We start from the raw sequence: 16,453 nt of genomic DNA, 5'->3' as shown, positions 1-16,453 counted from the left end.
ACGTCAGATCATTTCCTCTGGTCCTGTCATTATTCCCTTGGGAGAAGAGGCCAACACCCACCTCTCTACAACCTCCTTTCAGGTAGTTGTAGGGGACAATGAGGTCTCCCCTCAGCCTCCTCTTCTCCAAACTAAACATGCCCAGTTACCTCAGCCTCTCCTCGTAGGACTTGTTCTCCAGGTCCCTCCCCAGCTTGGTGGCTCTCCTCTGGACACGCTCCAGCACCTCAATGTCCTTCCTGTAGTGAGGGGCCCAAAACTGAACACAGCCCTCGAGGTGAGGCCTCACCAGTGCCCAGTCCAGAGGCACGATGACTTCCCTACTCCTGCTGGCCACGCTATTCTTGATACGAGCCAGGATGCCATTGGCCTTCTTGGCCACCTGGGCACACTGCTGGCTCATGTTAAGCCTGCTGTCCACCAACACCCCCAGGTCCTTTTCTTCCGGGCAGCTCCAGCCACTCTGCCCCAAGCCTGTAGCGTTGCCTGGGGTTGTTGTGACCAAAATGCAGGACCCGGCACTTGGCCTTATTAAACCAGAGCAAGCCACCTTCTTGTCTGCCTTTGAAAGGCTGAAGTTAGAAGTGATTTGGAAACAAATGAGCAGCCAAGCTCTTAAATGGAATGTAAAAATCTTTTTGCTGAGGGAAAGCATGTAAAGCACTTGGTACGTTTGGACTCGGACTGCTGCAGTGTTTCTCAGCAACTTTTATTCGTAGCCAGTGGGAAGTTTTGGGGTCTGGCAGGTGTTTGTGGTTAAAAATTGCAGAGCTGTAGCGGAGGCACCCCGTGGCAGCCCTGCTTCACCCTAACCCTAACCAGTGCTGCAGCCTGGGGGCACCTCAGGTGTGTTACCCCACTGTCACCAGAGCAAGGGCTGAATGGGACACCACGGTTGGTTCCCTAACCCACTCTTGGGGGGCTGTTCTGTTCAGTCCATGGGGTGGAACTGCAGTCCATGGCTGGGCAAATGATCCTGCTGCCCTTGATGATCTTCCAGAGACTTGCTCTTTGCTGCTTGTGTTGTGAGACAAGACAAAAGTGAGACAAGTAAAGATCTTGTTGATTTCTATCCACTGCACTGAATCTCTTTAGACTCTCTTAATATGTGACCCACCCAGTATAAAAAGAAACGTCATTCCTAAGTGTTGGAATTGCCAGAAAAACCTTTCAGTTTGTCACAGGCAGTTCCAGCTCTGTCCCCTGTGACCCAGAACCCCTCACTGGAGCTGCATTGGGTGTGGATGCTTCACAGGGACACCAAAGCCTTGTCTCTGCTCTGTCACGAAGAGGGTGCAGAGTGATTAAACGTGTGGTTCCTCTTCCAGTGCTGGAAGGATGGCCACCTTCCTTGAAGTCGCTGAGCCTGCCTGAGCTGTCAGCTGTCCTGGAGGAGCGTGTGGGAGAAATGGGTAAGGTGTGGGGTCAAGGGTCCGTGCTGGGGCCAATACTGTTTAACGTATTTATCAATGATATAGACAGGGAGATTAAAGGCACCATCAGCAAGTTTGCGGACGACACCAAGCTGTGTGGTGGTGTCGATACACCAGAGGGATGGGATGTCATCCAAAAGGACCTGGACAGGCTGGAGAGGTGGGCCCAGGTGAACCTCATGAGGTTCAACAAGAGCAAATGCAAGGTTCTGCACCTGGGCCGGAACAATCCTCATCACCAATACAAACTAGGGGGTGAGGTATTGGAAAGCAGCCCTGAGGAAAGGGACTTGGGGGTGCTGGTGGATGAGAAGCTGGACATGAGCAGGCAGTGGGCAGCTGCAGCCCAGAAGGCCAATCCCATCCTGGGCTGCATCAAAAGATGCGTTGCCAGCAGGTCCAGAGAGGGGATTCTGCCACTTTACTCTGCTCTGGTGAGACCTCACCTGGAGTATTGTGTGCAGGTCTGGAGCCCTCAATATAAGAAGGACATGGACCTGATGGAGAGGGTCCAGAGGAGGGCCACGAGGAGGATCAGGGGGATGGAGCACCTCTGCTACGAGGACAGGCTGAGGGAGCTGGGGTTGTTCAGCCTGGAGAAGAGGAGGCTCCGGGGAGACCTAATAGCAGCCTTCCAGTACCTGAAGGGAGCCTACAGGAAGGCTGGGGAGAGCCTGTTTAGAAAGGCCTGCAGTGACAGGACGAGGGGCAATGGCTTCAAGCTGGAGGGGAACAGATTTAGACTGGAGATCAGGAGAGGGTTCTTCACTGTGAGGGTGGTGGAGCACTGGAACAGGTTGCCCAGGGAGGTGGTTGAGGCCCCTTCCCTGGAGATATTCAAGGAGAGGCTCGACGAGGCCCTGGGCAACCTGGTCTAGTTGGGGGTGTCCCTGCTGACTGCGGGGGGGTCGGACTAGATGGCCTTTGGAGGTCCCTTCCGGCCTGGGCAATTCTATGATCTATGGGGAGGCTCTGCCCACCTGGAGTGGCTGTCTGGAGGGGGAGGCACAGCTGGGCTGGATTTTGATGATTTAGCAGTGGTAGGTTTGGAGAGACCTACTGCTCTGGTGAGACCTCACCTGGAGTATTGTGTGCAGGTCTGGAGCCCTCAATATAAGAAGGACATGGACCTGATGGAGAGGGTCCAGAGGAGGGCCACAAGGATGATCAGGGGGATGGAGCACCTCTGCTACGAGGACAGGCTGAGGGAGCTGGGGTTGTTCAGCCTGGAGAAGAGGAGGCTCCGGGGAGACCTAATAGCAGCCTTCCAGTACCTGAAGGGAGCCTACAGGAAGGCTGGGGAGAGCCTGTTTAGAAAGGCCTGCAGTGACAGGACGAGGGGCAATGGCTTCAAGCTGGAGGGGAACAGATTTAGACTGGAGATCAGGAGGGGGTTCTTCACTGTGAGGGTGGTGGAGCACTGGAACAGGTTGCCCAGGGAGGTGGTTGAGGCCCCTTCCCTGGAGATATTCAAGGAGAGGCTCGACGAGGCCCTGGGCAACCTGGTCTAGTTGGGGGTGTCCCTGCTGACTGCGGGGGGGTCGGACTAGATGGCCTTTGGAGGTCCCTTCCGGCCTGGGCAATTCTATGGTTCTATGGGGAGGCTCTGGCCACCTGGAGTGGCTGGCTGGAGGGGGAGGCATAGCTGGGCTGGATTTTGATGATTTAGCAGTGGTAGGTTTGGAGAGACCTAACAATTCCCACCTCATTCAGGGAAGTTTCCAAGCTCTGAAGTTGGTGCTGGCGTTTTCTTGTGCTTAATGTCCCTGCAGACCTTGGGCTCTGCTTCTTCCTCTGCCGATGGGTCCAGGCTGAGAGAAGGGGCTACGTGCCCCCCACCCCTGCATCTCTCCTGCTCCGTGGTCAGAGCTGCTTGTGAAGTGGTTCCCACAACTTGTGTCCTGGTCTCCTGATGACAGGAACCTGTTGCCAGTACTAGGCAGAGAGCAGCAACACTCCTGGTTTCAGGGCAGTGGAAGCTGCAGGGGAGAAGGCAGCATGAAGACAGGGAAACGGGAGTCTAAGTCTGTTGCTAACACTGATTTTATTTTATTTATTTTTGTTTGTCCTCAGGAAAAGCTCTGCAGACTGTGACTCAAAACCTCCAAAGGCTCCAAGCCCCGGGGCAGAGCGGGCAGAGCTGGCTAGAGCCGTAAGGAAGCAGGAGGGTGAGTGAGAAGTAATGATGACCACAGGGCTGTGACGTTGAGGGGGGACATCATTCCTTGCAGCAAGTGACAACCATCATCCTGCTTGTGCCCAGTGCTCCCTCAGAGCCTGCACACGGGGGCTCTGCTCTAACTGGTCCTTCTGTGCCCTCTGGTTGGTTTTCCCTTTGGAAAACCCTTAGTCATAGAATCATAGAATCATTGAGGTTGGAAGAGACCCTTGGGATCATCGAGTCCAACCATCTCCCCTACTCTACAAAGTCCTCCCCTACACCATGTCCCTCAGCACTGCATCTAAACGGCCCTTAAACACATCCAGGGATGGTGACTCCACCCCCTCCCTGGGCAGCCTGTTCCAATGCCCGACCACTCTTTGGGTGAAAAATTCCTTCCTAATGTTCAATCTAAACCTACCCTGTTGGAGCTTGAAGCCGTTCCCTCTCATTCTATTGTTAATTACCTGTGAGAAGAGACCAGCACCAACCTCTCTACAGTGTCCTTTCACGAAGTTGTAGAGAGTGATGAGGTCTTTCACTAGTTCGTTGCCCTCCTCTGCACTCGCTCCAGCACCTCCAGATCTCTCTTGGATTGAGGTGCCCAAAACTGGACACAACACTCGAGGTGTGGCCTCCCCAGTGCCGAGTACAGGGGCACAATCACCTCCCTACTTCTGCTGGTCACACTATTTTTGATACAAGCCAGGATGCCATTGGCTTTCTTGCCCCCCTGGGCACACGGCCGGCTCATATTCAGCCGTTTGGCAACTAGAACCCCCAGGTCTCTTTCCTCCAGGCAGCTCCAGCCACACTTCCCCCAGCCTGTAGCGCTGCAGGGGGTTGTTGTGGCCCAAGTGCAGGACCTGGCACTTGCCCTTGTTGAAACTCGTGCCGTTGATCTTGGCCCAGTGATCCAATCTATCTAGGTCCCTCTGTAGGGCTTCCCTCTCCTCCTGGGAGTCAACACTCCTGCTTAACTTGGTGTCATCTGCAAACTTGCTGATGATACACCCTATGTCCTTATTGAGATCATCAAGAAAGACATTAAATAGAAATGGTCCCAGCACTGAGCCCTGAGGCACACCACTAGTGACCGGCCGCCAGCTGGATTTGAATCCATTGAGCACCACTCTTTGGGACCTTCCAGTCAGCCAGTGCTTGATCCAGCAGATCGTATGCTCATCCAGGCCGTGTCCCCTTGTCCCTCTGCCCCACTGAAAAGCTGACTCTCCTCTTTTTTTCTTTGATTTTTGGAAGAATACTGACGTCGGGTGACACTTCCACCCGGAAGCTGAGTGTGCCTGGGAGAATGAGCGCGAGGGCCGTGCCGGCAGCACCGCAGCGCTGCTGAAGGTGCCACAGCAGCTGGTGGACACATGGAAAAAAGGTCTCGGCCGTCGGAGAAGGTGCCTGGGAGAACGAGGGACAGCAGAAGACAACAACCCAGCAGCAATTGGGGCCTGACTTCTTTCTGGGTTCCTGGGATCGCTGCTGTTCATACCCAAAGGTTGGGTTAAGAGGAGAAGCACTGAACCCAAAAGGTTTATCTGCCTTAAGCTTCCTGCAGCCCTTGTCATTCAGGGCTGTGTGGTGTTAGAAAGCTGATGGTTTCCCACAGCAATCCATTACCCTTTTTTCCACATCCTATATTCCTCCAAGACCTCTGACGCTTGCCCTGACCCCTTCTGTGCTGTGTGGCTTGGTCAGGAGGTGACCCAAAAAATGTACCTGAGGCAATAAGGGAGGGGGGTTTGCTGTGGGTGGGTAAAGTGAGTAGAATTTATAATGTTTGGCTCGTTGAATTGTGGTGAAATTCATGCAGCCTGACTCTGTAACCCTCCTGCCATCCCAAATCTCTGCTTCAGAACCTCTCCCTCCAACCAGCCCACCCTGCTTGGGTTCGGATTCCTGCCCCCCCTCGGGGGCTGTTTGATCATGTTATTCAGTCCCAACCAACTGTTTTTTGTGGCCAGTGCTTTATGGCAGAGGCTCTGTCTGGTTTGTCAGTGCCAAGAACCCAACGCTGCCAGTGGTTGCGAGGCAGATGTTCCTCTGGAAGGACATGAGAGGGGGAAAAAAAGAGCTCGAGACGGTTCAGTCTCCTGTGCCTCAAGGCAGAGCCAGAGCAGAGGGACAGATCTGTCCCACATGGGAGAGGGACAAAAGAAATCCCACCCCAGCTGGAGCTGCAGTGTATATTTGGTCTTCAACCACTGCCTGCCTTTGGTTTCTAGGCTCTAGTGTTTGGAAATAGCTCTGCTGAGGCATTTTTGTGTTGGGGATGTGGGTGTTTTTCAAAGGTGCAGGAAGAAGCTGCCTCCCCAGAGAGACTGTTCCATCTCTTGGAGCTGGGGGAGCGGCCATAAGGGCTCTGGTGACAGTTACATTGATGTAAAACTGGTTTCCAGTGACTTTGTTCCTCTCTTTTGCCAAGTCCTGGGGGTGCAGAAAAACCAGCAGCAAAAGCTGAAGTCTGTGAGTCTGGAAAAGTGGTGGTGGTTTTGCTGGGAAGGGGAAGAAACTGGGTGTTCCTTCTGAGTTTAATTTTTTGGACCTTGATCACAGATGCCAAAACATATAGATCCCTTCTGGCTTCATCCCTTGAGCTGGTCACCCTTTCCCAGCAGCTCCCTGGGACTGGGCAGGCTGGAAAGCTGTGTTTGGGGAAGGTGATGCCTCCTTTGACTGTTCCACTGAACTGGGGGACAGAACTGGGTCACCCAGGCAGGTATGGCCTGCTCTGATGTGATCCTGCCCCACTGGTGGCTTGTGTGGGCCTGGCAGCTGCTTCCTATTCACGTTTAACTCTTAAACATCATTAGGCATGGTAATTTTTTTCATCATTAGCAGATAACATGGGTGTTGTGCACATGGGCATCTGGTGGGGTGGCAGGAGTGGGACAAAGCTGCAGAATTCTCCTTGAAAAATCAGTTCTCCTGAGGTTGGAGCATCCCTGAAAGCTGCTTGGAGTATCGAGGTGGTGCTGGGAGGAGCATCTGGGGCTTTGGCCTTCATTTCCCCTTGCTGGAGGAATGGTGGGGAGGTGTCTGTACTAGCACAGGGCTGTCCCTTGGAAGCCCAGACTTGAATTCAAGGCAAGAAAAGGGGAAAAATTTTCATAGAAGAAAAAAAAATATATATATAAAAATAAAACCACCCAGAAAACCCAAGTGAAAGGGACTGGGAGCATTGGGAGAGAAGGGGAAGCCCTGGCTCAGCAATGCCTTCAGGGACAGGAACGTAGGGGGCTGGAAGGAGGGGACTACACAGAGGTGGGGTTGGCTTTGCTGGGTCCCAGGGTGAGGAAAAAAGGGGGTTTGGGGGGGTGAGGGGGTACATGTAATAGTTTGTAGTGCTTGGGGGGCTGGGAAAAGGGGGAGGCGAGAGGCAGCAGTGTCTGTGTGAAGGAAAAGGAGAGCCCCACGGGACAAGTGCTGTGGGAGCCTGGATGGAAAGGTTCAAAGGGGTCCTAGAGTAGCCCCATGGGGACACCAGGGAGGGACTTTATAGCATTGTGTCTCCTTGAGGAGGCAACCCCTGAAATGGAGGATGTTCAGCAGCTTTCGGTGCTGAAAGGGGGGCTGTGCTGGAGTCTGGGGCTACCCCAAGGCAAGCTGTCCCAATAAAATACTATTTGCTCACTTGGATAAAATAATAAAAACTGAGAACCTGTTTCCTGGTGTGTGTGTGTTTCTCTGGAGGGAGCAGGAATTGTGGAATTGTGAATAACCTCCCTGATTTATTTTCAGGACAGTTGGGAATTACGTAGAGCTTCCTCTCCCAGGTGCTTACGTGCTGAGGGGTCAGCAGTGATCATGAAAGGTTTTATATGGGACAGGATAAAAACCTCTTTCTGGTCAAAACCAAAGCTCTTGGTGTATCTCAACACCCATTAAGCTGCCTGGGCTTTGTGCTGGTGGGAATCTCGGGTCCCTACCATCTCAGTCCTGCTGTGTCCCCAGAGATTCCTCTCTCCAGACCCAGCCTTGGAACTTTGGAGAATACTTGGAAGCACTGATTCCTCGGGGAGACCACCTCAGCCCTCAGGAAATGGGACAGCTTTGTCCTCCTGGGGCCGTGTGGCCTCTTATAGAATCACAGAATGGTTTGGGTTGGAAGGGACCTCAAAGATCATCGAGTTCCAACCCCCTGCCCTGGGCAGGGACACCTCCCACTAGAGCAGGTTGCTCAAGGCCCCATCCAGCCTGGCCTTGGACACTTCCAGGATGGGGCATCCACCACTTCCCTGGGCAACCTGTTCCAGTGTCTCACCACCCCCATAGTAAAAAATTTCCTCCTGAGATCTAATCTGAATCTTTTTTCTTCCAATTTAAAACCATTTCCCCTTGTCCTATCATTACACCTCCTGGCAAAGAGTCCCTCCCCAGCTCTTCTATAGGCACCTTCAGGTATTGAAAGGCTGCTATAAGGTCTCCCCGGAGCCTTCTCTTCTCCAGGCTGAACAATCCCAGCTCCCTCAGTCTGTCTTCAGAGGAGAGGTGCTCCATCCCTCTGAGCATCTTAGTGGCCCTATGCTGGTGCCAGGCTGCTGGAACCCCCAGTGAAGAGCAGAGAATCCCTCTCTGATCATCTTCGTGGCCCTCTGCTGGTGCCAGGCTGCTGGAACCCCCAATGAAGAGTAGAGAATCCATCCATCCATCCAACTCCTGTCTGGGAGAAGCTCCCTCCTCCCTTGCTCTGTGTGGGATGGCCGGGATGCAATTTGTATTATTTATCCCTATCATGTTTTATTTTCCTACTTACCTCCTCAAGTAACCTGTGATGGAGTCCTGGGGAGGGGAACGTGGTCCTTCCTCGAGGCAGGAGCTCTGGGTGCCCGTTTAACACCCCTGTCACTGGGAATGGGTGTGCTCAAGCGCAAACTGGTGCCCTCCCATCTACAGCTGCCCCAGAGCAGACAGAAAAATAACCCTTTTGCTGAAAAATAACTGTTTATTTACATCTGAAAAGAGAGTTAATGTATAAAATGGTCTCACGGGGGTGACATCCATCCAGGAGAACTCCTGTGTGACTTCCCCCAGCCTTGAGCCCGGCTCAGCCTCTCTCCTTCCTGGGCTTGAAGGAACCCTCCTGGAGATGCGATGGGGCTGGAGATGGAGAACCACCATGTCCACTCGCGTGTGGTGGAGACTAAAAGCTGCTTTCTTCCACCTGGGGTGGCCTTTTGGGCAAGGTTAAAGCATGGCACGGTAGGAACGGGCTGGGCGGTGTGTCTGTCCTGCTGCTGAAGGTAGGACCAAAGAGGACCAAGGTGGGGGGGTGGTGGTGGCATCTGCTGCTGCTCTGGTGCCCTGCTGGGAAGCAAACATCTGGAAGCTCAGGTGTTGCACAGCTGGTGGGCAAGGTTAAAGCATGGCACGGTAGGAACAGGCCGGGCGGTGTGTCTGTCCTGCTGCTGAAGGTAGGACCAAAGAGGACCAAGGTGGGGGGGTGGTGGTGGTGGTATCTGCTGCTGCTCTGGTGCCCTGCTGGGAAGCAAACATCTGGAAGCTCAGGTGTTGCACAGCTGGGCCCAAAACACCCAGCTTTTTTGCCAGCAAAAAGGTTTCTTGGGGTGGTTCCTGCTCGGGACTTCACAGCTCTCCCTGCCACCACGCCGAGGGGTGGGATGGGGACACAGGAGGGATCTCAGCCAGGTTGGGTTCGAGTCCTTCGCTCTCCGGTGGGATTTTTCAGGGGGGTCTCTGCTGCAGGAGGAGCTTGGGGAGGAGGAACACGGGGGTCCTGTGCAGCGAGGGGGACGGCCGGGGCAGAAGCAACGCATCCCTACGGAGAGGAGCTTCGCAGGATGAGGCTGGGATGGAAGTGTCAGAGCTCCCAGGGTGTTGTTGAGGTGGTCCTGGACCTTGGACCTCGCAGGGAGAGCAGGAAGGTGGTGGAACGTCACTGGCGTGGTCCAGGGTGCATCAGGAGGGGTTTGTTCACCCAGGTGCTGGGGCAGCAGATCTGGGCTGAGCAGCATCTCCTGTCCCCTGCTGCTTCTCCCCTTCTGCTCCTTCTCCAGCCACCACCTCCTGCAGGTCCCCAGGTCGATGTGGATGGGACGGGGGTTTTCCACATCTGGTCGATGCCAACAGAGGTAGGCAATGGTGTCCAGGCAGCAGTAGAAAGCAGCAGGAGGATCTCCCCAAGCCCAAGCAAGGTGAGGCTCTTCTGAGGGGGCAGCAACGTCTGGGATGAGCCGAGGGTGCCCACCTGCCCCTCAGAGCACGGCAGGGGGATGTCACCTCCAACTCCAGGGCTCTCAGGTGTGGCACAGCCGTGACATTGGTCCCAGCCTGGCCATGCCAGGTGGGTGCTGCCCCAGCACAGCTTCCCCATGCCCCAGCTGGGCCGTCGTGGCCAGCAGCCCCTCTCCTTGGGCTCTGCGGGGCCCCTCATCCCATCACTGGGCGCAGCAGAGTGCCGGGTGGTCGAGCTTCCAGAGCTGCCACTTCTTCTTCATCTCTGACTTCACCTGCCGTGGTGGGGAGGAGAGTGGGGGCTTCTCCCTGGCCATGCCCTCCCCACCAGACCATGCAAGGCAAGGTGGGGGGACAGCAAAGCCACCAGCCGAGGCAGGGCTGTGCAGGAGAAGCCTCAGGAGAAGCAGGAGAAGTACGTTACCTCCTTATTGGCGAAGCAATAGAGCACGGCCACCAGGAAGCCCTGGAGGGAGAGCAGGGGAGTGAGCCCCCACCTCCCCCCACTCTCTCCTGGGGGGCTGGGATGGGCTCAGTCTCCCCAAGCTGCTTTTGGGGCTGAGGGTCCCCCTGCCACCACTGCCCTGGAGAGCACCCACAGCACGGGAGCCACCATCACATCCTCAGCAATGGGGCTGGGGGTGGGAGAGCTGGTGGCCCCCCTCCCTAAGCCCAGCCACGAGCTGGGGCACCGTCAGGAGAGGGATCGGGAAGAGGAACCCCTAAATTTTTGCTCTGGGGTGCCCAAGGCAGATCAAGGAGGTGTCACGCTCCAACCTTACCTGGAAGGAGTTGAGGAAGAGGGTGAAGAACACCTTGACGTAGCGCAGGATGCCTGTGGTTTGCTCGTCGGTGGCAAAGATGAAGACGACCTCGTGGATGCCAAAGAGGGGGATGAGGGTGAGGGTGGCTTTGGCCAGCCTGAAAGAGCACAAGGGGTCCCCTCCAGCAGCACGTACCAAAGGGCTGGGACCCACGTGCGAGCGGGGACGGGCTCCTAGTTACTCTCAGGGTGGTGATGTCACGATGTGTGTGGGATGGAGGGGAGGGCAGAAGGGGCTGTGGAGGTGGCCCAGACCCAGGAGCAGGGAGGACCCATCCCCAGCTGCCCCCTCCCTCCGTCTCACCGCAGCTTGTAGTCTGTGTAGCCCTTCTGGTTGGCACGGAGCTTGGCCAGGATCACCTTGAGGATCCGCATGAAGATCAGCAGGTTGATCTGGCCGGGGTTGGGGGGGGGGGAAAGACAGCATGGGGCACACATAGCCCAGCACCCCCACCCCTTGCAGCACCCCCCCAGCTGTACATGCCCTTGGGGACCACAAGCCCCATGGTGCCAGGTCCCCGGGACTGCTCTTCATCCTCTCCCACTATCCCAAAATCCAGGGTAGGAAGCAGCGGGGGCCACCCTTCCCTAGGGCTCAGCACAGCTCCCCCCCTTCACAGACCCTCAGAGCCTGAAGGTGGTGGGGGAGTGTCTCCTTCCCACACACACAATGGGGGTTATCAATCAAGCTGCTGCAAACAAACCACCCCCACGTGCAATTAGCATCATTCCTTGGGGGCCAACCCCTCCCTCCTGGGAGCTGCCCCCCCCCTCCCTGGATCCAGGGGTCGAGCTGCTGTTCTGGGGGGCTGGCGAGTGCCCCCCTACCAGGGAGGCGAGCAGGATGGGGATGCGGATGATCCACCAGTAGGCCATGTTCTCATTCAGCGCCCAGCACCTGCCCGGGGAGACACAGAGAGCACCACCATCACCTCGTGTCCAGGGTTGGGGGGTACAGGATCTCTCTCCTGCTCCCCGACAGACCCCAGGGCTGAGCATCCCGGTGGCAGGGGTCGAGCTGCTGTTCTGGGGGGCTGGTGAGTGCCCCCCTACCAGGGAGGCGAGCAGGATGGGGATGCGGATGATCCACCAGTAGGCCATGTTCTCATTCAGCGCCCAGCACCTGCCCGGGGAGACACAGAGAGCACCACCATCACCTCGTGCCCGGGGTTGGGGGTTGGGGGGGGGTGCAGGATCTCTCCTGCTCCCCAACCAACAGACCCCAGGGCTGAGCGTCCCGGTGGGGACACCCCCCCGTCCCCCCGTCCCCACTCACTCCGCGTTCTCCTTCAGGTACTTGGCAGCCATCCAGGGCACCACGAACACCACGGGGGTCCCTGCAAGTCACACAGCAAACCCTGTAAAACCAAGCACCCACCTGAGCTGAGAAACCAGCCCCGGGGAGGAGGACACCGTGGGGACACCCAGGGTCAGCACAGGCCCCCCTCACCATCTCCCCCCCCCTCCTCCGCCTTCCTGGGGCCAGTTTGCCCACACCGGGTACGGTCCCCGTCCCCACCGCACGCCTGGGTGGCCCCTACCCCAGCCCAGGTAGAGGTAGAGCCTGTAGTAGTTCTTCTCGGAGAAGACGGCCCCGATGAGCAGCTTGTAGAGGTAGACGGCTTCCACCAGGAACCAGTAGTGGTTGGCCAGGATGCAGTACTGCATCAGCACCTGCGCCGCACGGCAGCCCAACGCCGCCTGCCAGGGGAGACCTGCTGTGGGGCCAGCAGCTTGCCCAAGGGGGGCATGGGCACCCCAAGAGCTCGCCCATGGGGACACAAGCATCCCAAGAGCTTGCCCATGGGGACACAGGCACCCCGAGAGCTAGCCCAGAGGGTGCACAGGCAGCATGGGCACCTCAAGAGCTCGCCCACAGGGTGCATAGGAACCCCAAGAGCTCACCCCCATGTGGATGGGTACCCCAAGACCTCACCCATGGGGACACAAGCACCCCGAGAGCTCGCCCACGAGGATACAGGCACCCTGAGAGTTCACCCGTGTACGGTCCCCGTCCCCACCGCACGCCTGGGTGGCCCCTACCCCAGCCCAGGTAGAGGTAGAGCCTGTAGTAGTTCTTCTCGGAGAAGACGGCCCCGATGAGCAGCTTGTAGAGGTAGACGGCTTCCACCAGGAACCAGTAGTGGTTGGCCAGGATGCAGTACTGCATCAGCACCTGCGCCGCACGGCAGCCCAACGCCGCCTGCCAGGGGAGACCTGCTGTGGGGCCAGCAGCTTGCCCAAGGGGGGCATGGGCACCCCAAGAGCTCGCCCATGGGGACACAAGCATCCCAAGAGCTTGCCCATGGGGACACAGGCACCCCGAGAGCTAGCCCAGAGGGTGCACAGGCAGCACGGGCACCCCAAGAGCTCACCCCCATGTGGACAGGCACCCCAAGAGCTCACCCACGGGGACACAAGACCGATGAGCAGCTTGTAGAGGTAGACGGCTTCCACCAGGAACCAGTAGTGGTTGGCCAGGATGCAGTACTGCATCAGCACCTGCGCCGCACGGCAGCCCAACGCCGCCTGCCAGGGGAGACCTGCTGTGGGGCCAGCAGCTTGCCCAAGGGGGGCATGGGCACCCCAAGAGCTCGCCCATGGGGACACAAGCATCCCAAGAGCTTGCCCATGGGGACACAGGCACCCCGAGAGCTAGCCCAGAGGGTGCACAGGCAGCATGGGCACCCCAAGAGCTCGCCCATGGGGACACAAGCACCCCAAGAGCTTGCCCACAGGGGCACGGGCACCCTGAGAGCTAGCCCAGAGGGTGCACAGGCAGCATGGGCACCTCAAGAGCTCGCCCACAGGGTGCATAGGAACCCCAAGAGCTCACCCCCATGTGGATGGGTACCCCAAGACCTCACCCATGGGGACACAAGCACCCCGAGAGCTCGCCCACGAGGATACAGGCACCCTGAGAGTTCACCCGTGGGGACACAAGCACCCCAAGAGCTTGCCCACAGGGGCACGGGCACCCTGAGAGCTAGCCCAGAGGGTGCACAGGCAGCATGGGCACCTCAAGAGCTCGCCCACAGGGTGCATAGGAACCCCAAGAGCTCACCCCCATGTGGATGGGCACCCCAAGAGCTCACCCGTGGGGTGCAAGGGAATCCCAAGAGCTCACTCACCAGGTGTAAGGGTACCCCAAGAGCTCATTCACTGGGCATATGGGCACCCCAAAAGCTCACCCACCAGGTGCACAAGCAGCACAGGCACCCCAAGAGCTCACCTGGGCAGCCCAAGAGCTAGTCCAGAGGGTGCAGAGGCACCCCAAGAGCTCAGGCACCCCAAGAGCTCACCCACCAGGTGCACAGGTACCCCCAAAAACTCTCCCACTGGGTGCATGGGCAGCAGAGGCACCCCAAGAGCTCATCCATCAAGTGCAGGGTGTTGCCCAGCAGGTTTATGGACACCCCAGAGCTCACCCACCGGGTGCTGGGGGCTCCATGGGTACCCACACCCAGCTGCTCACCCTCCCGCTCCAGGGCGAGGGTCCCCACCCCGATTCCAGCCCAGCATCACACAGGGTCCCCCCTGCCCCCCCCGGGGGTGGCAGCACTTGCCTCGTGGCTCAGCAGAGCCTCCCAGTCGGCCACCTGCACCAGCTCCATGCCCCAGCGCTTCTCCAGCAGCGCGTCCTTCACCATCACCGAGGTCGCCCGCAGCCCGAAGGAGGCGAAGAGGTTGGCGTGGATGTAATTCCTGGTGCAGTGGAGCTTCCTGCCGAGGAGTGGGGGCGTCAGGAGGGGCGGTGGGGGCACCCCATGGCTCGGCCATCGCTGACAAGGGGGCAGGACCACGTCCTCCCCCCGTCTCTCCTACCTGAAGACGGTGAGGACAAGCAGGGCCGAGACGAGGGTGAGGAGCGAGAGGGAGTACCCCACGGTGTAGAGCACCTTGAAGCTCACCATCAGCCGGCGGGCACCTTCCTGGGGGCGAGCATCGTGATGGTGAGCCCGGGCGAGGAGCCCCTGCCCGTCCCTGCCCAGTGGCCAGGCTGGGCCACCCCACCTCCTCCGTGGTGGACTCCATCTCCTCGCACTGGGAGTAGTCCCGCCAGGGCTGGCTGCCGTTCACCGTCACCCACTGCCCGTCGGCGCCGCACCGGCGACTCACCTGCCCGTGTTTCACTGCGGACACGAAGCAGTGGTGTGTTCCCCTCCAGCTCCCCCCTTCCCCCCAAAAACCCCCTCTCCTGGGACCACGGGTCGGACTCTGCTCAGCCCCAAAGAGCCTCTTCCAGGACGGGCTCCGCTCTGCCCCCCAACATGTCCCCTCACCCCCAAGGTCTGCTCGTGGGTCCCTCTCCCCCCAGCAGCTTTGTGGGAGGGGAAACCCCGAGAACCTCTCACCCCACCCCCCCAGCAAGGCTCAGCCCCAGCTCCCCTCCAGCTCTGGGGTGGCAAAGGGTCATTGTCACCTTTCTCAAACCAGGGCAGGTAGAAGGGGCAGGAGACGTTGACGGCGGTGCCGGGGCTCCCGTCGGGCCAGCAGGCGTACATGTCGAATGTCCGGTTGCAGAACAGCCCTTCCAGGGGCAGGGAGGTGGGGAAAAGCAACTGTGAGACCCTGGTGGCACGGCCACCTCCATCCCTGCCACCCCAGCCCACTGCCAGCACCTCCAAGGGGGCTGGCATCACCCCTGGTACCCCACGCCAGCCAGGGCATGTCAGCCTTGGGCATCTCATCCGAGATGTGGAGACACCCATCAGCCCCAGGCTCATCCCTCCATAGGTGACCCCATAGAGGGTGCTGGAGGAGGGATGAAACCCAGCCCTGGACAATCACCCAGCTCCACATGTCCCCACGCCTGACCCCGAGCCGGGGCACAGCTGGGTACCTGCCGGGTAGGGCTCGCTCGCCATCCTCCTCAAACACTCGTCACGGTACCGCAGCCACTCCTCAAAGGTCTTCTCCAGCACCTTGGCCCCACCATTCTGCAAGCCCAGAGCCGGGTCAGAGCCTCCAGCTGGCTGCCCACCCCTCCGTGGCACCCCGTGTCTCCCCACGCCGGCTGCCCGCATCCCCAGCATCTCAAGGTGGGCAGGACGAAGCGACGGAGCCAGGACCGAGCCCGTTTGGGGTGGGTCAAAGCCCAGTGGTGCCAACCCCGCTGCCCCATGGCCCGTCCCCAGCTTGTCCCTTACCGGCACGGAGGAGAACAGGCACATCCAGGCGAGATGGACGAGGCTGCACCGGTAGCCAGACCCCAGCACATCCCTCATGGCTGCCCCACCAGCCCGTGGCCAGTGTTCCCAGCGCAGGGGCACGTCTTGGGACGCTGAGCTGGGGACCCAGACCCTGGGTGAGAGGTGGAGGATGGAGAATGGCACGGCTCTGCGGGCCACCTGCACCGGTGTGGGAGAGGAGGTGCCCTCCCCGAGGCAGCAGAGGAGAAATGGGGACCCTGGGCTGCCACAGCCCCTGCTCGCTTCTCTGCCAGAGCCAAAACCTCGGGGGGCAGCCAGGAGTGGGGGGCATAATTGGATCAGACCTCTTGGCTGACCCTGGCCAGCCCCCACGCCACCGCTGCCAGCCCCCAGGGCAGCTGGCAAGTGAGGGGGCCGTGAGGCTGAAGCTGGAAGGGAGCAACAGCCACCCCATAACTGATGTGACAGCCCCCATGGCACCACTGCTCACCCCGGGTGGGTGGCCAGCACCCCACGGGTGGCCCCTCGCCATCAGGCCCTGGGAAGGGGCCAGGGCTGCAGGGACAACCCCAGGGGAGGGCAAGGAGACCTCTGCGGGGGCTCCCCTGTGCCCCCCCCCACCCCACCGCCTGCCAGCCGGGATGGGACCCCCCCAAATCAGCTGCACCCCATCACC

The 16,453-nt window shown here is 58.7% G+C and overlaps 2 protein-coding genes across 3 annotated transcripts in view; one reads left to right on the top strand and one right to left on the bottom strand.

Annotated features, from left to right (window-relative positions):
• The window catches only part of ANKS3 (ankyrin repeat and sterile alpha motif domain containing 3), a 25,797-nt gene extending 18,968 nt beyond the window's left edge, over nucleotides 1-6,829 (top strand). For both annotated transcript variants that reach the window (XM_014936742.1, XM_014936741.1), the window contains exons 16-18: nucleotides 1,329-1,412; nucleotides 3,507-3,601; nucleotides 4,855-6,829. In XM_014936742.1, coding sequence (XP_014792228.1) covers nucleotides 1,329-1,412; nucleotides 3,507-3,589 — 167 coding nt within the window. In that variant the 3' untranslated portion in view covers nucleotides 3,590-3,601; nucleotides 4,855-6,829. The remainder of the gene's footprint in view (nucleotides 1-1,328; nucleotides 1,413-3,506; nucleotides 3,602-4,854) is intronic.
• Nucleotides 6,830-9,013: 2,184 nt separating this feature from the next.
• On the bottom strand, nucleotides 9,014-15,923 carry LOC106884724 (glucagon receptor-like). The gene is made up of 13 exons (XM_014936252.1): nucleotides 15,775-15,923; nucleotides 15,468-15,564; nucleotides 15,048-15,155; nucleotides 14,639-14,757; nucleotides 14,450-14,556; nucleotides 14,191-14,347; nucleotides 12,668-12,827; nucleotides 11,901-11,961; nucleotides 11,678-11,747; nucleotides 10,929-11,017; nucleotides 10,584-10,722; nucleotides 10,226-10,267; nucleotides 9,014-10,076 (listed from the first exon to the last, which is right to left on the bottom strand). The coding sequence occupies exons 1-13, from the start codon at nucleotides 15,850-15,852 to the stop codon at nucleotides 10,005-10,007; spliced, it is 1,299 nt and encodes a 432-aa protein (XP_014791738.1). The 5' UTR covers nucleotides 15,853-15,923; the 3' UTR covers nucleotides 9,014-10,004.
• Between the last annotated feature and the right edge of the window lie 530 nt (nucleotides 15,924-16,453).

Source organism: Calidris pugnax, unplaced genomic scaffold (genome assembly GCF_001431845.1).
Source record: "Calidris pugnax isolate Ruff unplaced genomic scaffold, ASM143184v1 scaffold17, whole genome shotgun sequence".
In the NCBI taxonomy this organism is placed as follows: domain Eukaryota; kingdom Metazoa; phylum Chordata; class Aves; order Charadriiformes; family Scolopacidae; genus Calidris; species Calidris pugnax.
Note: the sequence above shows the minus strand (reverse complement) of the source record. Positions and strands in the feature narration are given on the sequence as shown.

Bases quoted from the DNA above. Each gene is read 5' to 3' on its own strand.
- LOC106884724 (XM_014936252.1), bottom strand. From the start codon at position 15,852: ATGAGGGATGTGCTGGGGTCTGGCTACCGGTGCAGCCTCGTCCATCTC. The intron at 15,156-15,467 runs GTACCCAGCTGT...TGCCCCTGGAAG, and splicing joins GAGCGAGCCCTACCCGGCAG to GGCTGTTCTGCAACCGGACA. The intron at 10,077-10,225 runs GTAACGTACTTC...CCACCACGGCAG, and splicing joins ATTGCTTCGCCAATAAGGAG to GTGAAGTCAGAGATGAAGAA.